This window comes from Carettochelys insculpta, chromosome 10 (assembly GCF_033958435.1).
Source record: "Carettochelys insculpta isolate YL-2023 chromosome 10, ASM3395843v1, whole genome shotgun sequence".
Lineage (NCBI taxonomy): Eukaryota > Metazoa > Chordata > Testudines > Carettochelyidae > Carettochelys > Carettochelys insculpta.
This window is the reverse complement of record NC_134146.1, coordinates 1376692-1399420: the sequence shown is the minus strand read 5'-3', so window position 1 is coordinate 1399420 and position 22729 is coordinate 1376692. Positions and strand designations below refer to the sequence as shown.

General features: G+C 51.0%; 1 protein-coding gene across 1 annotated transcript; it reads right to left on the bottom strand.

Annotated features, from left to right (window-relative positions):
• Positions 1-365: 365 nt before the first annotated feature.
• NEU4 (neuraminidase 4) lies at positions 366-9888 on the bottom strand. Its single transcript, XM_075004587.1, has 5 exons — positions 9826-9888; positions 2550-2755; positions 1745-2000; positions 1027-1453; positions 366-894 (listed from the first exon to the last, which is right to left on the bottom strand). The coding sequence occupies exons 2-5, from the start codon at positions 2748-2750 to the stop codon at positions 366-368; spliced, it is 1413 nt and encodes a 470-aa protein (XP_074860688.1). The 5' UTR covers positions 2751-2755; positions 9826-9888.
• Between the last annotated feature and the right edge of the window lie 12841 nt (positions 9889-22729).

Sequence of the window (22729 nt, the reverse complement as noted above, 5' to 3'; positions counted from 1 at the left end):
TGTCTCTGAGCAGCAGATCCTTGTAGGTTAGTGAACCACACCTTGGGTATGAGCTTTCAAGCTTTTGCATATAGGAGCAAGCTTTATTAAAAGTATTGTAGTCCTATGGGCTTCTGTAGGACATGTGAACACGGGCTTGGGACCTTTGAAGTTTGCATTGTGTTAGCCTTGATGAAGCCAGGGGTGAGCTCCTCAGCTGGTGAAAGGCAGCATCACTACACCGATGGCAGGAGAGCACTGCCGGCTTAGAGCAGATGAGGATCTGGCCCACTCAGTCTGAATACAAATAATTGAACATCCTTCATGGTGCCATCTAGCAAGTTCTATCCCACCCTTCTACCTGTGAGTCCTGGAGAGTCGGAGCTCTAGGAGGTGACACAACTCCGCACCCACTTTTCCTTCTCCGATCGGAGCTTCCGGTCTGGTGCACTTGCTCTCAGGGGGATGTTCTGAATCACATCATACAGGGTGAACATGCTGAAGGAGATCTGCTCATAAGGAGACCTTGTGCCATTTTCATACAGGCAGGCAAAGGCTGTAGCTGGGATCCCAGTGGCTGAGACCTCCGAGTAGGGCAGTTCAACATAGGCTAGATCGGAGTAGGCACTGGGGCCTTCGTAAATGACCCAGGGCTCTGTCCAGCTGTCTGCATCCCTTGGGAACGTGCTGAGATAGACACCCATGTCCACCCGAGACCTGGAGCTTGTTGGGTGGGAATAGAGCACCCACGTTGGGGTTTGGAAGGGGAAAATGGATTCGGAAATAGCTTCTGGCTTGGGCTCTCCATGACCTCCACCAGACACAACTGAGGACATGGAGTCATGAGGCTCGTGATAGCTGCTGGAAGGACAGGGCTCTCTAACTCCTGCTGGCTGTTGATGGCCCTGCAGCTGGCTGCCCAACGGCATGGACACTGGGTTTTCAACTGCCGTGTCACAGAAAGGGAGAGAATAGTGTCTGGTTGTTTTCCTAGACAGCAGGGAGCAGTCCAGGTCATTGAGAGCCTGAGGCATGCACCACCATGACTGGGGCCGCCTCGGGGCATAGAAGAGAGGGGCTGGGAAGCCAATGATGCTGCCGTGACAGCCGTGCGGGGGCTCTACCAGCCTCTGAACAAGCTGCCCCTGGTGGAAAACAGCTCCATCATCTGTGCTGAGCGCCTGCACTCTGAAGCCCAGGGGGCTCCTGGCATTGCAGTAGAGCACATTGCTACCATCCTCCTCATCCACAGAGACCATCTGACATTCCACAGTGGGCAGGTTGGGGACAAACTCACCAAAGCGCCAGCTCTGGCCGTGGTCGTCGCTGTAGAAGGTGAAGGCGTGTGGGGTTGTCTGGCAGAGCTTCCCGAAGCACTCCTTGCAGTCGATGTGGTAAGCGTAGGCTGGAACCAGCAGCCGTCCTGACCTGAGCTGAATTCCATGCCCAGGGCCTAGAGCAAACGTGGCCCAATCTGTGCAGAAAAGATCAGTATCAGGAATGCACTTAGCACCAGCGCCAGGGCCCCCTGGTCTCCTCTCCTGCCTCTGGTGACTCTGCTCCTCCTTTCCGGCTCTCCCTACTGCCACGGAATTAGTTGCTTGCAGCCCTAGGCAAGGCTGCAGGAGGTGTACTTTCACCTCACTGACTCCCACCTGCTGCTCCCGAGGAATCCATGAAACAGCATTTGGCCAACCCTGCCTTCTAACCCCCCCACCCCCCAAAAAAAAATTAATTCTCCCCATCCTGGCCTCGGAAGCTTTACCTGTGATGGCCCTGCCAATGACCTGCTGCGTCAGGTCAGTGACCTTGCTCCAGCTCAGCCCCTGGTCGGAGCTGGACACATAGCAGAGGCGGGCAACGTTCTGGCCTGTGATGATCTGATAGGCCTCGGGAGTCTTGCCCAACACCGCAATGAAGAAGAGGAAGACAATGCCTGTGAACTCATCGTAGACTGGACAGGGGTTCATGGACCGATGGTGCTTCAAGGTTGCAGTCTCAAGTGCTCTCATGTCTTCCCACTAGCAAGACAGGACAGGACAGGGCCATGGGCTCTCTGACTCTCTCCCACCCTGTCACCTGAATGGTGGCCATTGTTCCCTCACAAACCAGGCCACCACAGCCACTGTCCTACTCTCATGCCCCTAGTTCTTCCCAGTCACCCCCTCTTTCCAGGAATGCTTCTTGCCAAAGCTGGACATGTCGCTGCTCTTTTGAAAGTGGGAGTTCTGCAAGCCTCAAAGTACCTGCACCCTGGTGTCTGGCCAGGCCATGCCTGAGGCAGGACCCATGGGCAGCATGAAGATGAGGTTGTGCCATCTTTCTCTTCTCCCCCCTCCCCACTGTAAAGCCCCGCACAGAAAAGCCTTGGGGCTGTTCTCAGCTACTTCATGTGAGACAGTGATGTTATATGCAAAATGTGCTCCAGCCAGCCACCCAACCTCCTTGAGCCCCAGGCCCATGGGAGGGGCATGGTAGAGCAAGAACCCACCCTAGATCTGGCCCTAATTATGCTGTTGTTCCAGGCAGTTGCCCCCTTGGCTGGTAGTAGTGGTGCCCTCGCCCCTCACCTCCACATAGCTCCGGTATAAAGTCCCTCGTCTCAGCACCAGCAGGTTCGCATGGGCATCGTCAACGCTCAGCCTCTCCTCAGCAAAGGCCAGCAGTTTTGCCAGGCAAGGTATGTAGAGCAGTGCCGGGATGCGGTACGTCACACCGTTCGCCTCCCTCTCGAACAGCACCGTGCGGGCTGGGAAGTGGCGCGAGCCCATGGCACCTGCAGCCAGGGACAGAAAACACACAGGTTCCCAACAGGAGCAGCATAAAAAGGGGACAGTCCAGGAGCAGTTACAGGGAGCCTGTGACAGCGATCTGTCTCTAGCTCCCCTCCACCACACCTACTCCTTTGGTCTGCTGCCCCACTGTGCTGTCATGGCTCAGGTCTCCACCCGTCACCGCTCTCTGGGTAGGGACCGATTCCCTACTGGCAGCCTGTCTAACTGTTTGCCCCTGTGCATTGCCATCTCTGAGGGCTGCAGACAGGGAGCTGTCAGCAGTCTAACACAGCTCTTCTTAAGCAAGCCTGATTATTTTTAAGTTAAAAGCATTACAAAGCACTCACACAATCTGCATTCATCTTCCCCCAGGAAAACCACTTAACACAGCGTTCCAAGAGGCAAGAGCTGTCTAGCACATAATTTAAAGTGTAGTCCTTTGAGTCTCTGGGTCTGACATCTGTCATGTCTCCCACCTGAAGAAGCTGCATACAGTTCCAGTGCATGATAATACATAAACCCTTCATTTAATACAGGGGCCCCCCAAAATGGTTAAGTCAATAAGGTCTCACAAGGATATGGCAGGAGGCTGCTGCTGTGTCTGTCATAATTCCCAGCTCCCCTCACCTGTGATCAAGACTCTGTTCCACCTCAGGCAGGGAAGGGAAGTCTTTCACTTCCCTGATAAGTTCCCTGGTCATGGGGCCATTTCAGGGTTAGCAGGGGCAGAACTGTCTGTCCTGTATAGGCACACACCTGCCTTTGGATGCCTGATGAAATGTTAGCTGCAGGGCACAGGCAAAACTCAAGTTTTGTTCATGGCCATTAGCAAAACCTAGCTGGGAACTGAGCTGGGATAGTCAGCCTGTCAGGGAAGCTACCTGTAGGACTTAGGCATCTTAGACACATTCGATTCAAAATGAATCTCAGGAAAAGCTTCATAACTGTAGCTATAGTAGGTCAATGGAACAGGTACCTGGGGAGGTCATGGAAGCTCCTTCACTGGTGGTTTTCAAAATGAGTCCAGAAGGTCATCTGTCTTGGATGGTTTAGACACAGTAAATCCTGTTTCTTGGTGGGGGTTAGACTAGAGCCGTGTCTACATGTGCACGCTACTTCGAAGTAGCAGCACTAACTTCGAAATAGCACCCGTCACAGCTACACGTGTTGGGCGCTATTTCGATGTTAACATTGACGTTAGGCGGTGAGACGTCGAAGCCGCTAACCCCACGAGGGGATGGGAATAGCGCCCTACTTCGAAGTTGAACGTCAAAGTAGGGCACGTGTAGACGATCCGCATCCCGCAACATCAAAATAGCGGGGTCCGCCATGGTGGCCATCAGCTGAGGGGTTGAGAGACGCTCTCTCTCCAGCTCCTGCGGGGCTCTGTGGTCACCGTGTGCAGCAGCCCTTAGCCCAGGGCTTCTGGCTGCTGCTGCTGCACAGGGTCTGCAACCAGTTGTCGGCTCTGTGGATCTTGTGTTGTTTAGTGCAACTGTGTCTGGGAGGGGCCCTTTAAGGGGGCGGCTTGCTGTTGAGTCCGCCCTATGATGCTGTCTGCAGCTGTGCCTGGCACCCTTATTTCGATGTGTGCTACTTTGGCGTGTAGACGTTCCCTCGCAGTGCCTATTTCGATGTGGTGCTGCGCAATGTCGATGTTGAACGTCGACGTTGCCAGCCCTGGAGGACGTGTAGACGTTATTCATCGAAGTAAGCTACTTCGATGTAGGCTTCACGTGTAGACGTAGCTTAGGTGACCTTCGAGGGCCTTTATAACCCTATGATTCTGTGATCTAGTCCCAGTACGTAACCAACCTCTGATGTTCCATAGCAGACAAATATCAATAACCCTGCGAAACTATAGCTAATGCTAAAGGCTGAACAGCACAAAAAAGAAAATTTTAAACTATGTGCATTCATATTCTTAAGGTAATAAATCTGCCAGACCTTCCCTCTTCCAAATACATTAAATACCCTTTTGGCCACAGATTAACATGGCTGAATGAGGGTGATTCCAGGTACTCGGAGCATATCCTTGGCACGTGTAAACAGTGTTATCCATGGGGTGAATCGTTTTCATATAGTCAAATCCTAGAGAGCTTTTCTCTTCTTTTGGCTCAGGCTTAGAGGTGGAACACCTTGGGTATGGAACAAAAGGTACGTTCCCAGAGTACATTATTCGAACACCCCAAACCATGTGAGTAGTCCATCACCAATGATGATGATGATATGATTTCATCTACAGCTATGCATATGACTCCGCAGTCCCAGTTCTGATGTGCAGCATTAGCTGCACTGAGAGCCAGGAAGTTTGCCTCTGCGGTGTTCCACTCAACTGGAAATTTCAAATGTGGCAGGAGAGTCTCCAATGGAGACCACTTGTACCGTAATGTGGTCATGGAACAGGCTTGTGTGAACCTTTTGGGGCAACCCAGTTTATGTGGAATAGCAGCACATAGATTCTTCCTGCTGCGTATTTAAAATGCTTTGGTCAGGTCTATGAAGATGGCTTACAAATTCATATTCTGCTCTAAACATTTTTCCTGGACCTGCTGTGTGATAAAGATCATGTCTGTAGTATTATGCCTGGGTCTGAAACCACATTGTGGTTCTGGCATATTCTCCTCTCTTTTGTTTGCAATGAATCTGTTCAGCAGACTGTAAGCTAGTATTTTCCCTGTTACACAGAACAGAGAAATGTCTCTAGCTTCTGCAGTCAGCTTTGTTGCCTTTGTTTTTGAGCAGTGATACAATAATAGTGTCTCCAAAGTCTTGTGGCATTTCTTCGTTCATCCATAATCTTCAGAGCTTCAACTTTGTACAGTGCTGCTGCAGTGCAACCCTTTCTGGACATGGTGCAATTCAAAAGTGGGTAGTAAATTCCTGTCTGGGATTGCTCTGGGTCTGAACTACACATGAACTACATCAGTTAGTTATTTAAATTCCCTCTGTGCCTCTAGCCTGTAGCTGTTTACAATAGAGATCCCAGCTGCTATGTTTTGTTCACAAAAGCAGGGCATGCCTTAGGGGAAATGGTGCCCAGGCTGGATTTGCATTTTGGTGCCCCTGTGGTTGGGGTGCCCTCCATTTCCCTTGGTCTCCCATTTGCTCCCCAATTTCCTCTCTCCAAACCGCTGCACCTCCTGCCTGTGCCCCAACCTTTGCAGCCCACTCCTGCACCCATGTGGGGAAACTGGATGCACAAAGCAGCTGGCATGGCTGCTCACGAGCCCCAAGCATCCCAAAGGGTGCACAGGGAAAGGGGCAGAGGACAGCTGCTGATGCCTCAGCACAGCCCAGGCGCGGAAGTGACATGACTGTAGGGATCCCTGAGATTGTGTGTGGGGGGAGAGGATGCATGCTTGAGTATATGAGTGCACTGTCTCTTTAAGAAAGCCCTCTGGGGCAGTAGCATGGGGTTTGTGCTCAGGCACAAGCAGCAGAGAGCAGCGCCAGCCCCAGAGAGGCAGCATGCACCCACACACAGACACCCCTCTCCATCCCATCTCTCCAGGTTGGAGGAGTTGGGGTCGGGGTCACCCTGCCATCAGCCCCCCACCCTGGCTGCAGTCCCCGCCCAGAGCGGTTGGTGTGGCACCAGGGAGGAAGGGGACAGGAACGTCATCCAGCCCCGCTGTAACCAAACTTCCCTGCCACACTCTGCTCCCTTGCACCTGGACCCCCCCAACCCTTGTATCCAGGTCACCCTCCCCGCTCCTGAACCCACACCCATGAAGCCCCACTCCTCCTGCAGCTGGGCCATCCTGGTAAGCCCCCCAACACCTGGACCCAGCCTTACTGGTTCCAAACCAGCTGCACCCAGATCCCCATCCCACCGAGTCCCATGCCCCAGGAGCCTGGACTCTTGCCCCCGGCCCCCAACTGAGCCACCCAGACCCCCTCTAGGCCCCATTCATAGAATCACAGAATCCCAGGGCTGGAAGGGACCCCAGGAGGCCATCGAGTCCAGCCCCCTGCCCCAAGCAGGATCAACCCCAACTAAACCATCCGAGCCAGGACTAGGTCAAGCCAGGACTTAAAAACCTCAAGGGATGGAGATTCCACCACCTCTCTAGGTAACACATTCCTCCTGCCCCTGTCACGGACTTCTCCTGCTGAGACCCAAACACATTCGCCTGGACCCTCTCACCCGCAGGGCCCCATTGCCCCTGCACACAGGTCTCCCCAGCATGGCCCTGTGCAGCCACATCTGCCATGCACCCAGACCTCCAGCTAAGATATTTTCCCTCAGGTTCCCCTGACACCTGTGTTCCACCCCCCCCACACACACACAAAGCCCCCTCCTTCCCAAACTTGGATCCCACTACCTACCCCCCTTTCGGATCCTGTGTTAGAGGTTAAGACCTGCTTAAAATACGTATTCTGTAGTTATAATCACTTTGCTGTTACAGTAAACCCTCGATTTAGCGGACTAATAGGGAAGGGGTGTCTGTTAATGCCGGAAGGCCGTTATATCTGAATGGTTTACTGTCTGATAATGCACTCACCTTCCCAGGCCATCGCTCACTCCTGTCCTCTGCCCCACCTCTTCCCCACTCCTGCCCCATTCTTCCCCTCTCACCTCCATTTCCCTCTCCCAATTACCAGGAGAGAAGCCACAGGCTGGCCTGGCTCCTTCCACCTCCTGCAGCTCTCCGCGCTCTGAGCTGCCCCCATGAAGGTAGAGCATGGCCGCTCCCAACCTGCCAGTAGCCAGCAGCCTCTGACACCATGGCTGCCGCTGCTCAGTGCCATTGCAGGTAGCGGTAACTGGGCACTGACATGCTCCCTGTGCATGGGCCAGGGGGAGGAGAGCTCCTGTGCCCCGCCACAGCCCCTCCGGCCCCCGTGGCCACAGCCTCTGCAGTGGTCCCTCCAGCCCAGCCTCTCTGGCAGCTCCTCCATCCTGAGCGGCATTTATGTGGAGGGTAAGGGGCTGGCAGACAGCGTCCATTATTTCCAAAGTCCGTTATATCAGGGGCCCTTAAATTGAGGTTTTCCTGTGTATTCAAAAAGGAGTTGTACCCCCTGACTCAGATTCCATCTTGAGCTCAGAACTGTCAGTCACTGACCGTTGGGAACCAGAACTGACTGGTTTTTCCCGCCCTTTTCCTCTGAGCATTCCGTTTACCTCAGGACGGCTTTCCCGCCCAGGGCTGGCGAGGTGCAGGTTTTCCCACCTAGGAGTCGAGAAAAGACGGTGACCTGCGTCGCAGAAGGGGCCGTCTGTCATGCTCCGTTGCGGCGGCAGCGGACTGCCCGTCCATCGCTGTCCATCGGCTGCCTGCCAAGGAAGGAGGAGGAGAAGCTCGTCGTCCCAGCCATTCCCCAGTCCACATAGCATCTGCATACCTGCAAGCTCTGCCCAGCCGCCGTCCTCCTTCTGTGAATCCGCTGGGGAGAGGCTCCTCAGTGTTCCTCCCTGAGGACTCCCCGGAGGCTAGAGGTCATAGATCCTGAGCACCCACCTTCCTGACGGAAGCCACACTTTGGTCTGCAAGATCAGGTCTCTCTTTTGGGCACACTTACCGTTCTGGTTGCTTGTCCAGGGGAGCAGCACTGGGACTGGGCTTCCTGCCTATTGGGGAAGGTCACTGTTCCACTGCTGTATGCTTTATTCAATTGACTGTTGGTTACGAATTCTCTTCCCCTCTCCCTGTATTGCAGATTAATCCTTAAACCACCTAGTTCTGGTTGCAAACATCCATCTGACTCCTCGTTACTGGGTTCAGGGAGAGGGAGGGCACCACCGAAGAGAACCCCTGAATCAGAGGAACAGGTTTGCTTCTTCGCAGGGTGTGGTGGGGGTTAACACACTCACACAAGACCCTTTAGCCTCCTGTCCAACACTTGCCAGGCTGAGCCCACTTCCCCTGCCCTGGATTGGACAGGAGGCAGGTCTGGACTGGACGTGGGCAGGAGATTCTGTCGCACTGGCTCACTGCGGCGTGGGACCCTAGTATGTCTAGGAAGGCATCTATTTGTCACTAAGGATTGCCTGACTCTCTCTTGTTGTTGCCTGTATTGTTGCAGCTGCACTTGCTGGTAGGCGCGTTGAAAAACATTGCCAATCTCCTTGAAAATGCTGTGATTGCTTTGCGTTAATGTGACAAATACAAGACGAAGCAGTTTAAAATATGGTGCTCAGAATTGATGATGCTTTGGTGAAGCCTTCTGCCAGAAGGAAGCACTGCAGAGATGAATGGGAACCCTGATGGGGGTTCCTGAGTAACACCTCTACACTCTGCTCCGTACAATAGACCCCTGACTTGCATGCAGGTTGTGTTCCTGGGCAACCATGTGTAAGTCAAATTTTGCATAAGTCGAGGGTGAGTGGGGAGGAGACTTGCCTCAGGTCCCCCAAGTGCTGGCTGCACCTGGCTTCCTGCTTCCGTGAGTGGTGGGGAGCCCAGAGCCAGGAGCAGCAGTGCTGGTCACTTTCCTGGCTCCCACAAGTGGAGGGGAGCTGGGAGCCAGGCTGCTGCCTGGTTCCCGGCTCCCTGCCACACACGATTTCAACTTGTATTATTCCAAGAAATGTGTAAGTCAAAATCATGTAAGTCTGGGGTCCACTGTATTGTAAATCAATGGAGTTAGCAGCAACTTATCAGAGGAGCAGTCAGCATGTTGGAGTGTGTAGATGGGCACAGGATGATTAGGTCTTTTCTTTGTTCAGTCTATTTTTAGTGCTCTTTCTGCTTTCAACACTGGCTACCTCACTGCATTAATAATATGTTACTGTTAGCCAGGGGGTAAAAAAAATCAGGTAATGCCCTGACGTTAACTGGTCAGAATGCTCTCAGTTGGGACTCCTGTAAGATGGGCTCGGGGGTTAGCAGGCAGGAAAGTGCCTGTTGTGACCAATGGGATAGAAGGACAAAGGTGGAATTAGTGGTTTGCTAGTAGAATCTGCTCCTGAGCAAACATACATTTGACCAGCAGCTTCCACGCAGCAGGAAGAGCAACAGGGAGTGGTGCCAGCCAGGGAACCACACGTCACGTAGTGCTCCAAAGCTAAAAACCAACCCATCCAGCACTCAATAAAGGCGTCGCAGAAACTGCAGTAGCTCACCTGATCCCCTCAGTTTGGCGAGTTCTTGTTCCTCCCCATGGGATCAGAGCCCCTTGTTGCCTGGTTCTCCTGAGCGCGAACTGGTTTGTGAACTGGTTTAAGAGTTACCAGAAGGCGTCTTCCACTCTCCTGACTTTTCTAGGCTGCAGCTCATTCATTGTGTTCCCTCATTAGACCCAGCACTCCAGCCTCCCTCTTTCCTGTGGCTCACGTGGCTTTGCTGACAGCAGAGCTCTTCAGTGAGCAGGAAAAAGCCCCAAGTCAGCAAACCTGGGCTCAAGTAGCAACATGAGTCCCACAAAGGCTTCATTGTCACAGACCAGTGAACCAGTACGTTCAGGTCCCCACAGCTACCCATGTGCTGCTTATTTATGTGTGAGGGAGGACGGGGGGAGAGGCTCAGGGCATGCAGAATGCCTCCTTGCCAGAGGAAGGATTGGCTCTACCCAACATTAACCACTGTTATCAAACTAATAATAATGAAACCCTGATTATACTATGCTGGGGTGAGCAAATTTTTTATGTTAGGCTCCACTTTTTGTCCCTGCAATTAGCAGGGCCCCCTCAACCTGCCTAATGTAATCCAAATCAAAAGAAATTTTAGTCATATTCATATGAAAAAAAACTTTCTGCATGTGTAAGAAAATCAGTATGTATGGAGCTGCGCCAGGTCGGTGCCCTCATCCCCTGCCCCTACCCTCACCCCCTCCTGCAGCCCTTCACAACCAGACCCCAAGCCCCCAATCCCAGCCTCCCATCTCCTGCCCAGATTCCCCCACTCCTGAGCTCTACCACCCAGCCATACTCTGCACCCCCAACCCCAGGCTGCTCTGTGGCAGCCCCCTCCTGTGCCCTGAATCCCTCATTTTTGGCTCTCCAGAACCTAGGGAGGGCCCACAAAATCTACTGGCCCCCAGAAGAGTTAATCCAGCCCTGGAGTAACTCCTGAGCCTCTGCTGGCCCTCAATGCTGCCCTGAGGCTGGAGATTGGTGGGACTGAGGGAAGTGTCTTTTTTAAATCCCTGCTTCTCTCTTGGGAGCCACATCTATGAGGGTTATTTTCTCCTTTTCACCTGGGGGCCAGGCCAGCATGGGGGTGTGTTTTGCTTTTGCTTCTCACTTGGATATGGTCCCTGACTGATTTTTCTGTAAGTCAGTGGCCCCTGGCCCCAAACGGTTCCCCACCACTGGTTTAAAGTGACAGTCTCATGACTGTAGGTATCTCACCTCCCTGTTTGAAAGGGGTGTTCCGTATTGGCCATCTGCCTCCCATCAGTCCTGGTGCATCCTGCTGCTGGCCAGACCGTGCCTCCCTCTGTGAGCAGGGAGGTCCAGAGGCTGACCATGCGGGTGGCTTTGCGAGGCTGGTAGCAGAGTGAAGCTGCAGCAGCAGAGCTGGCTAGTCACCTGCTGGTCTATCAGTGCAGGCCCTGCTGTGCGCCAGCTCTCAGCCACCCATGCCTTGCCCCATTCCATGTCCAGCTGGCACTGGCCGCGCACTGTGACCTGTGGAGGCTAGTGCATGAGGGGAGGTGGCAGTCAGTTATGTGCTGCTCTGCTGTCCCCTCATCAGCACTTTACGTGCTCTCCTTTCCCTGGATCTGCCCCTTTGCCCCGCTCCCAGCCCTGCTGCTCCTCCATATTCCCACCAGTGGGGCTTGCCTGCTCCCAGAGAATCAGCCCCCTGGTCAAAGTGCTCACCAACTGCCCACCCAGCAGGCTCCTTCCTTCCCCCACTACCTCTGTCTTGATCAGCACCCTAGGAAAACTCAAGACCCTGCAGCAGGGGACACTGGCCAGGCAGACTGCAGCCCTGTGTTTGCCAGACTCCCTGACTTGTGTGGTCTCTCCACGTCTGGTTGTGGTAGGGTGGTAAAAGGCTAGGGAAAGTGGGGGTGCTAAGCGCCACCATAGAGTACGCCAGGATAACACCCAAGGTATCACTAAGGCAGCTATTCGCCGCTTGGCTTGACGTGAGGGTGGTCGGGGCGAAGTGTATTTCAGGAGTAATCTATAAGAGCCCCACGGAGTGCTGAAGGTGTTTGTAGAGAATGTCATTTGCAACGCTGTCACTTACACTGATAACACTAAGCAAAAGACCATAACAGCTGTGGATGTGCTTTATGCTCTGAAGCATCAGGGTTGTACCCTTGTATTCTCTATGGCTTTGGCAGCTAAATGGCTTAGTCCCTGAACAACAGTGGCACAGGGAAGCCTCTCTGCTCCCAGCTAAGCTCTGGAGAGGTGGGAGGCAGCAAGGGAGTTATGACCAGTTTGTCACATCCTGAACATGCAGGTTCCACTAAGTCGGGGGTCAGCACCCTCTTTCCCATCCCCTCTCACCTGGAATCCTGCCCCCAGGAGTCACAGGGCTGCGTGGTCCCCTCGATACTCTCCTCTGCTGAGCCAGATCTCTGGTCTTGCTGAAGCCCCAGCAGTCAGGTTTCCTGGACCCAGGCGCACAAGGCATCTTTAGGGCTTAACCACTTCCTGCCATTGCTGTAGTAGAGAACAGGTGGCAGCTGTGCTATGTTGGTGGCCAGAAACAGCCTGGAGGTGTTAGCTGCCTTTCCATGCAGTATGGGCAGGAAGGGACAAACCAAGACTTCCAGCCATGAGGGAGTGAGGCAGGGAAGAGATGAGCTCTGCAAAGACATAGGCCAGGTCATCCCTACCACCACAGGGGAAGGAGCCATGTGAGACCATGTGCCCCACTCCCCCCCCCCGCACTCCCATCCTTGTGTTGCATGAGGAAGACGTGAAGCCAGGTGAGACATGTCCATCCTGAAGGCCCAGTCAGTCATGAAGGGTAGAGAGTGCTGGGCAGGGTGCGTCAGGTCAGTCACCAGCTCTGTGCGAAAGGGCTAGATGGGAGTGTGTGTATATGTGTTCCCCCTTTCCCATGGGATCCCTAAAGCCTTAAAACTAAGCCAGTAAATAAAAGACTCCAGCAACGCAGGATTTCTTTTTAACAGGGACTCAGTCAATTTGATGTTAATTTGGACATTTTTACTTCTCCGTTTGGATTGATTGCCAGTGAACGTGCTTGAATATGAGTAATTTTAGCAGTTGTCCTGTATTCAGCAGAGGGAAATATGGTCACTGTAGCTTAGTATCCTTCTCCCCAAGATGCTGCGGAAGGACTTATTGCTCCCCTCCTGAGGGAGTTAAGATGACAACAAGAAACCCACCCCACCACTGGGAGGGAAGCCATTGTTAGTGTCTAGCAGAGGGCAGCCCGAGCGTATCCTCTGGAAGGGAGGAGCCTGGTTTCCATTCTCGTGGTGACTGGATAACAAGGTCTGCAGCCTTTCCTGAACCCCCAAAGCCCCATTCTGGCCCCTTCAGAGAACTCGCCAGTGAGTGGGAGGGCAGGGCCGGGGGGAGCTGTTTTTGATCTGTGCTGAGCTCACATGAGGGCAATCCTCTCTCCCTATCCCAAATACGGAACAGGGAGATATGGGGGGTGAGGGGTAGCTCCTCTCGGCTCCACCAAGCTCTGGAGAAGCAGTAGCCACCAACCCTACTGTCAGGAGCCCCAGGGAAGCGGCAGACACTGGCTAAATCGGCAGGAGCCCTGGGGACGCAGCAAGGAGGAGGCAGATGTGGTGGTCCCCCACTTCCCCAAGCCTCAGGGAAGCAGCACGAACATGGCAGATGCCCAGGCTTCCACCGCTTCCCAGCAGGAGGCCCTAACCTGCTGGCTCCCTCTGTTCTGGAGAGCACATACTGACGTACAGGATGTGCTCTCTGGGCAGCCGCTGCTGGTGGAAAAGGTCAGTGGGAGAGGGGGCCCAAATAGGGGCTAATTAGTCCCTTTTAAAAAATAAGTAGGGAATGCCTTTTTGGGCCCCAAATATGGGATGTCCCACCAAATATGGAATGCATGGTCACCCTAGCTCACACTTGTTTTTCTCAATCTTGCAGGCCAGACTGGAAGGGAGAGGGGTTGTAACCCCCAGTTGGGGTGGGGGTTTGATGGCAGGGGACGGTTAATGTTAATGTTCAAATTTGGTACATTAACACATGGTTTAAATCGTGATGGGAACTTTCTGTCTCACTTTAGGGCCTTGTCTGCATCCTTGGCTTAATCAAATTCTTGACCTTACCTCCCACCCCTCCATTCTCTGATTTGCTCACCTTGATTATCTTTTTCTGATTTGTCCTCCTTGCTTACTGTTTTTGGTTCTCTGTGCCTTAAATATTGAGTCTGTTCTGGTCTGGCTATGGTCTGAAGAAGTGGGTCTGTCCCACGAAAGCTCACCTAATAAACCATTTTGCTAGTCTTTAAAGTACTACTTGACTGCTTTTTCTAAAGGTATGTGTGTTACTGAAAAAAAAATTTCCCACCGCTCTTCAAAGAGCCGAGCTCGCTTTTATATTCAAATTTGGCACATTAACACATGGTTTAAACCGGGATGGGAACTTTCTGAGTCACTATAGGGGCTCGTCTGCATACTTGGCTTAATCTAATTCTTGACCTCCCCCCACAGCCCTCCACTCTCTGATTTGCTCTCCTTGATCATTTTTTTTTTCTGATTTGTCCTCTTTGATTACTGTTTTTGATTCTCTTTGCCTTAAATATTGAGTCTGTTCTGGTCTGGCTATGGTCTGAAGAAATGGGTCTGTCCCTTGAAAGCTCACCAAATAAACTATTTTGCTAGTCTTTAAAGTGCTACTTGACTGCTTTTTGTTTTGACTTTTTAAAACGTTGCACTGGCATTTTTTTTTTTGTTTGTCTTTTGTAGAGTGGTAAACGGTATTTAAGAGTACTTTAGGATGGTAAACAGTAGTTAACAGCAGATAAAAAAACTTCTTAAAATTTATTCTGTAACTGCTCCTTTCCCTCCCCTCCTTTTCAAAAAAAAATGATAACTATGTACAATAAAGAGTTTCAAAAAGTTCAGACAATAAAAGAAGCTGTTAACAAGCAAATTCGCTTTTCTTGCAGGTGTGCGCTGAACCACAACCAAACTCTGTCTGCAGCTGCGGGCAGTTGGCTTGGAGCAGATCGCGCATGTAACTAACAGTGCACAAAAGGCCCAGTGAGCCCCTGTAGGTGCGCAGTCCACCTAACTACAGCTTCAAAATCTCTGAACTGTGGTGCCAAGGTGAGTCTGACACCTAATGTGGAACGCCCAGGGGGACCACTTGAAGAGCAACGTAAGCTTCGACTCATGACCAGTTTGGGGTTTGTGCCCTGTGTTCTGAAGAGTCTGCACAGACGTCGGGGCTCCCACTCTTGTGCTACCTTGGAAGCCTCACAAGGATGTCATCAGTTAGTCTGCAGCAATGGACACTGAGGCTTCCTGGCAGGAAAAGCTTGATAACTCAAAGGATAGTTCAGCAGTGGAGCAGGTTACCAGGAGAGGCTGTGGAATCCCCATCACTGGTAGTTTTCAAGCACAGGTTCGACAGGTTCGATTTCCTTCAGTAGTTTTTGTAATTTCCTTTGGAATTCCAAAGTGCCATCAGTGGAGAGAGGTCTGTAAAATGTGGTGTTGGAGAGTTGTCTGGCTGCCTCCTGTTCATAGTCTGACTTATTCAGGATGACAACAGCACCCCCTTTGTCAGCTGGTTTGATTATGATGTCTGGGTTATTTTTGAGACTCTGGACAGCACTGCAACGAATTATTAAAGACCAACCTATTCTTAATCAGGATGCTACACTGCAGAAGGCCCTGGGTGACATGCCTGTTCTCTCCTACAGACAACCTCCCAACCTCATAAGGATCCTCACCAACAGCTACAGTCTCTACCCCAGGAACACCAGTCCTGGAACCTTTCCCTGCAACAAAGCCTGCTGCCAGGTTTGTCCACATATCTTCTCTGGAAATACCATCACTGGACCTAACCAGGTTACTCACAGAATCACGGGCACTTTCTCATGCTCCTCTACTAACATCATATATGCCATCATGTGCCAACAATGCCCAGATGTTTCGTATATTGGACAGACTTCTAACTCCCTTAGAGAAAGAGTCAACGGGCACAAAACAGACATCAAAACACTGCAGATCCACAAACCAGTTAGTCAACATTTTAATGGAATGGGGCATTCTGTCAATGACCTAAAGGTACGTGTGTTACTGAAGAAGAATTATCGCACCATTCTGGAAAGGGAAGCAGCCGAGCTGGCTTTTATATTCAAATTCGGCACATTAACACATGGTTTAAATCATGATGGGAACTTTCTGAGTCACTATAGGGGCTTGTCTGCATACTTGGCTCAATCTAATTCTTGACCTTTCCCCCCACCCCTCCACTCTCTGATTTGCTCACCTTGATTATCTTTTTCTGATTTGTCCTCCTTGCTTACTGTTTTTGGTTCTCTGTGCCTTAAATATTGAGTCTGTTCTGGTCTGGCTATGGTCTGAAGAAGTGGGTCGCTCCCACGAAAGCTCACCTAATGAAATATTTTGCTAGTTTTTCAAGTGCTACTTGACTGCTTTTTGTTTTGAGTTTTTAAAACGTTGCACAGGCATTTTTTTGGTTTGTCTTTTGTAGAGTGGTAAATGGTATTTAACAGGACTTTAGGATGGTAAACAGTAGTTAACAGCACATAAAAAAACTTCTAAGTAACTCTTAAAATTTATTTTGTAACTGCTCCTTTCCCTCCCCTCCTTTTTTAAAAAAAAATTATAACTATGTGCAATAAAGAGTTTCAAAACATTCAGACAATAAAAGAAGCTGTTAACAAGCAAATTCATTTTTCTTGCAGGCGTGCGCTGGAGCACAGCCAAACTCTGTCTGCAGCTGCGGGCAGTTGAGAGGACCTGGCTTGGAGCAGATCGCGTATGTAACGAAAAGCGCACAAAGGGCCCAGTAAGCCCCTGCAGGTGCACAGTCCGGCTAACTACAGCTTGAAAATCTCTGAACTGTGGTACCAAGGTGAGCCTGACACCTGATGTGGAACGCCCAGGGGGACCACTCGAAGAGCAACGTAAGCTTCGACTCACGACCAGTTTGGGGTTTGTGCCCTGTGTTTTGAAGAGTCTGCACAGACGTCGGGGCTCCCATTCTTGTGCTACCTTGGAAGCCTCACAAGGATGTCATCAGTTAGTCTGCAGCAATGGACACTGAGGCTTCCTGGCAGGAAAAGCTTGATAACTCGAAGGATTGTTCAGCAGTGGAGCAGGTCACCGGGGGAGGCTGTGGAATCCCCATCACTGGAGGTTTTCAAGCACAGGTTCGACAGCCACCAGCAGCGATGGGCTAGGTCAGTGGTTCCCAAACTTTTCGGCATCTTGCCCCCCCATTTTGATTTTTGAGAAACCCTCACACCCCCCCACCTCTTCTTTACCATCATCCAAGCCCCTTTTTAATAAAAAATTAAATCAGTAATTTAAAATGAACACAAACACTGGAGGTACAAATGTTATTTAAAATTAAAAACAAGAACTTTTTTTTTTCTTGGCCCTTTGTGGGTGCCTTGTGCAGTCCCAGTTGGCCAGCAGCCTGAGCCCCTGTGCCAGCCACCAGAGCTGCCTACTCCAGCCACGCGCCCACCTCAGCTCTGTGCTGCCAGAGCCGCCTGCCCAATCCTCATGCTGCGCGGGCCAGCTGCTATCCCGAGCTGTCCAAGCCCCAAGTTGCTGGGGCAAGCTGCCAGCCCAAGCCACCTGAGCCCTGCAAGGCCGGAGCCAGCCACCCAAGTCCTGTGAGTCCTGCAAGCTGGCCAGCCACCTGAACACTGCAACCCACCTGCCTAAACCCCTCCCCACCCCTCCCACAAAGCCAGGCACCTCCAGCCCCCTGCTCTTACCCCATCCCCCCTTACCTGAGCCAGGCACCCCCAGACCTCCAGCCAACCCCATCCTCCTCTTCCTCCCCGCCCACCAACCCACTGTCACTCACCTTTGCATGTGGATACTTGCCAGCTAACTGCTTTTTATACCAGCTGCACAGGAACACACACGGAAAATGGCAAGGACTTGTTAAAGAGGATCATCTTCAGCCTCATCTCTCTATCTCAGCCTTGCAGTGAGCTTAGAGCTGGGGGGAATCCCAGGAAGCAGATGCATTTGTCATGGCCAGAAGAGGTTGACATAGCTTCGCGGCACGACTCACACTTGAGGGATGATGAAGAGATGTCCATCTGATAAGCCTCTTCCTGTTCCTCCACAATTTCTTCCGATTGTTCCTCAATGCGTTCTGAGGGAGTGGTAAGCCCTGCCCCTGGACATAATCTTGAGGAGGAAAGAGGTGTCTCTTTGGAGGTGGAGATATAGAGCATCTGTATGAGGGACACGAGTCTAGAGATCAGTCCCTGAATCTATAGTAATAACACCCCTGTTGATGGTCCTCGCAATGATACCAGTGTGGGTAACAGCAAAAGCATGATCCCAGTGAAGATGAACAGGATTGTGAATAGCTTCTATGAGTATGATGGTGGAAGGAGTACGGTAAGTGAGATCATCTTGATGATGGAGATATCTGCTGGGAGTAGTCGCAAGGGTGGCATGACTATTGTAAGAGAGGCGAGGGAGGTTTGAGCCAAGAGGAAGTGGCCTGAGGAAGGGAGATGGAGGTCTAAGAAATTATGATGGAGGCATCGGAGGCCATTCTGGTGTGACTGGTTCTGGGGGACAGTTAGGACATAATGGCGACGTCATGATGACCAAGTTAGAAGAGGGGCTACGGTGCCATGTTTTAGTTTGCATCTTCCTGGGTTGATGAAAAGGGTGTGAGTCAGAGGCTGAAGGGTACAGTGCTGACTGACCTGGTGCTGAGAGGGCTGGTAGCGTACTAGGTACTGAATCCAATGGTGCCGTTGGTCTCGATGTTGTGTTTGTCAGTGCCCATCATGGTTCCGATAGTGCTGTTGTGAATTCTGTGAGTGCTGAGACCCTTGGTACTGTGCACCTCTGTTCGGAATCCTCCAATGCTGATGTTGTTCTTGCTACTGGGGTGATTGTCTCAGTGCCGCATTTTCCGGTTAAGGCTGCTTTGAGACAAGTGAGCTCCTTGGTTCCAAGGTGTGTCTGTGCACCTGAGCTGGAGCCACTGGTTTCTGCTCTTTGGGCCGTTTGTTCCTTTTCGACACAGAGGGATCGTGGCTTTCAGCCTCACTCGTCCTGCTTGTAGGTAGTATTGGCAAAGCTCGAGTAGGAGATGATCTCTTTTTCTTGTGGCCTGGAGAAGCCAATGAGGCCGCTTTCCAATTGTGAGGTGCTGTTGAACCCTCATGGGGAGTAGGCTCAGAGGTAGAAGGCTGAACACACACGGAAAATGGCAAGGACTGAGAGCAAGAAGCAAAGGGTGGGGAGAATGATGGGGGAAGCTGGGATGTCTTGTGCCCCCTGAGGAATTTCTTCATGTCCCTCCACAGGGGGGGCACACCCCCCCAGTTTGGTAAACCATGGCCTAGGTTTATTTGCTCATATGGACTAGAGATTGTGAGATCCCTTCCGCCGTACATTTCTAGCAGTGTTTGTCATCAGAAGGCCCCTCTGGTTAGGAGCTGTAGAAGAGTCAAGCCATTGGTGGATCCGTCCCAGAACAGCCCCACAACACAGTGGGATGGGTTATAATAGCACTTTACAAGCAGGCTTGAGCCAAAAGTGTCTTCACTGCTGAAAGCCTAATGCCAGGCTTTGATACGTGCGTATTTCCAATATCGAATGTATGCGCTAAAAAGAATCTGGCCCAACTCTTGAGCCTTTGTATCAAAGTGGAAGGAAACAGCAGCTTCACAGTCTTGCCAAAATTACGCTACTTAAAGACTGCTTCCCCTGCATTACACCAGCAGCTAGATCCTGAGGGGCAAATGTGATGTGCTCCAAGTCCTAAATAAGGGTGGAGGTGAGAGGTGGGTGAACTGGGGAAAAGGGAGGGCTGCTTCTCAGTGATGGCCTGCTCCACTGAGAGTGATTGTGCTATTTATTACAAAACTGACATAATTATAGATGTGGCTTACACCACACTACGAATAGGATTACGTCCAAAAGGAAAAGAAACACCCCCCGGGGTTTTTGTAACTCCCAATAGTTCTCTAAAATAGCCCACGGGTTGGTGGAATTCATTGGCTGTTATCTATCCTGATTTCTGAGAGCTGTTATCTGTCCCCAAGAAGTGTGAATTTTGGGTTTCAGGGGATAACACTTAAGGATTAAGAGGAGAAAGTGATGTACAGACACAAACAACACTCTGTTCTGTAGAACACGATGGTTCTGCGGACCACGCTTCCCAGCTGAGGCAGCTTGCTTTCAGAACTTCCCGGTCATTGGGTCAAAGCCCTCTCGGGGGTCCTGCGGCGTCTTTGCCTCAGCCTTATACATGGCCCTTACAGACTCATAAAACTTAAGACATACACACAGCAATACACATAGCTATGGCAGGGTATCAAAAGAAAAGCCAGAGATAAAATGCAACTTCTAACTTTTACTTACGTAGCTGAGCAGGTACAGGAACAAACAATAAAACACCGCATCTGGCTATCTAAGCTATACTGTAACAAATTTCTTCGTGGTACCAATAGGTTTTCACACACTACTCTATTTAACTCATGAGCAGGCAGGAGGAGCGGCGAAGGGTGATCAGTCGCGGACAGCATCTGGTCTCTCCAGGATTCGGCAGTTCCTCCTCCTCCTTACTTTGTTGCCCCCTTTTATGATCTGCCGTTTGCTGGCTCCTCCCGAGGCCTGACACATCACATCCTGGTTGCTTCTGCTTCTCTTCGCCTGCAGCGCCTCTCAGCCCCCTCCCCTTTTTACACAACCATACATCCCATATTTCTTTTTCAATTTTAAGGTATGCAGCTGGCGCCTCTGGGCTGCTAGGTCAGAGGCTATGACTCTTTTCTGTATAAGGTTTTCCTGTTTGTCAATTTTAGACCCGGGGGGTGGCTGCAGACAGTGCAGTCTACAAGCACTTCAGTAAATTCCATTGCTAACTGCGTTACGCTTCCCCAATTCACTTGGTTCCTCAGTTCTTAGTCTGGAGTTTGTGGTTTAGCCTTTTGTGCTTAGGCACATTTACCTATCACAATTTAAAAGGGTCTCTGGACCCTGCCTCCACCCCACGTACCTCACCGCATTGTTCAAGTACCCATGCAATTCACCCTAACATGCCCGAGCGCGGCCATTCACTTAAGGGTCACCAGGTCATTTTGCACAGATCCAAGGAAGGAATACCCAGCTTGCAATTAATCATATACCTGAAATAAAACCCCACATCTCAACTCAGAGACATAGGAACCAGTGACACAGATTGTGAACGCATTCCCTGCTGCTTCCTACAAGGATAGTTCTTGATCCTACCCCTATGACCACTTTCCCCCATCTTCTTACCCCTCTTCTTAACCCCTGTGACCACTTTCCCCCCCTCCATTGCCATCTTCTTACCTCCAACTGCACCCTAATCTTTCAATACTGTCTCCGGCCTGGCCTGGGTGCTTGAACTACAGTTCTTTGCAAACCGACAGAGCACGTCCCTCTGGTTCCAGCTCCTCCAGCGTCTTGTGTTAGGTCCACTCTTTCCAGCAACACACCAGGTCTGAGACAGGGAGGGACAAAGGGCGTGGCTACGTATCAACCGCATTCGAGTGCTCAAAGATTCCTCTTCAAATGAACAAATTCCCCCAGCTGTGGCCTCCATCCAGAAACTTGGGGCAAACATCATGTACATATTAGAAAATAAATTGTATTTGGTTTGAATGTAACATAATAAATAGGAGGAACAGTGGGGAAAATGGCTGTTAGCCTTTCCAGACAACTTTACCCATTTTTGGAGTGTGATTTCTCTTGCTTAACCCAAGATTCACCTCACTTAACAACTTACCAAACCAGAAAAACAAAAATTTTACAGCACACTAGTACTGACCCATTGCTACTTTGGCATTTTACCAAATAATCACAAAATAAACCAGTTGGCGTATGAATATTATACTTTCATTTCAGCGTGATACTTTGGTTATGCAGAGGTGTTTGCCATGTAAATCAAGCACTCAGGCACCCAGATACTGAAACAGCGTTAATGGAGGACCACAAAAAAAAAAAATGGAACAAGATGCCTGAAAATGAAGGCTCAAAACAAACCCTGGGAAAACAATAGTGAGCACATTTCACAGTGATACCAGAAGTGCCAAAAACACATTGAAAGTAGCTTTCTGAGGTTAAATTTGTAACCCGATTCCACCCCAGCAAGTATCAGAGTGAAACTCAACAGCACACTCTGCTCCCATGATCATCTTGAGAAGGTAGCTGCAAAGCTAAAACTGAGAACCAGCCTAATCCCATGGAAGAGGCAATTTTCACTTCCTTTTCATGTTGGTATTTCACAGCTTCTCAGCTTGGTTAACCAGCATGTTTGTACCCAAGGCCCTGTTTGGATCCAAGGCGGCACATGCAATGTGGCCAGACTCTTTGATGGTGTAAATCAGCATAGCTCCATGCCCATCTAAGCCATACTCTGTCCCCACAGTCCATACGTGCTTGCAAACTGTATGCTGGGCTGGTGCCTAGAGTGCCCTAGCAGCCGTGGTTGAGCTGGAGTCGCAATAACATGAGTATTCAAGGAAGAGCTGTTTCTTCCAGGACTATTGTCTTTCACATTTCCCAAGTCCTGACTCAAGAGTTTGACTGAATATTCCACATCCCCAGGGGGTCGCTGCCACCAGCCTGGACAAAGGAGCCCTGAGGCTACTCCAGTGGACTCAGGGCTGCTCACAAGCACAGAGGAGCGAAAGGCAGTTAATTTCCCATCTTTGCCCCTACACCCACCATCCCCAGCTGCACACACCCTGCACCACGTGCCGCTCTCTGAAAGTGGAGAGCTGGTACAATGAGTTCAGGGGCAGCAAAGTTTACGGGAACCTCCAGTGTTCAAAGACTTTGGAACTCTCTGCAGAAAGCAGAGTTGGCACCTGTCTCTGGTGGTATTTGACTGGAGAGCTGACTGATGG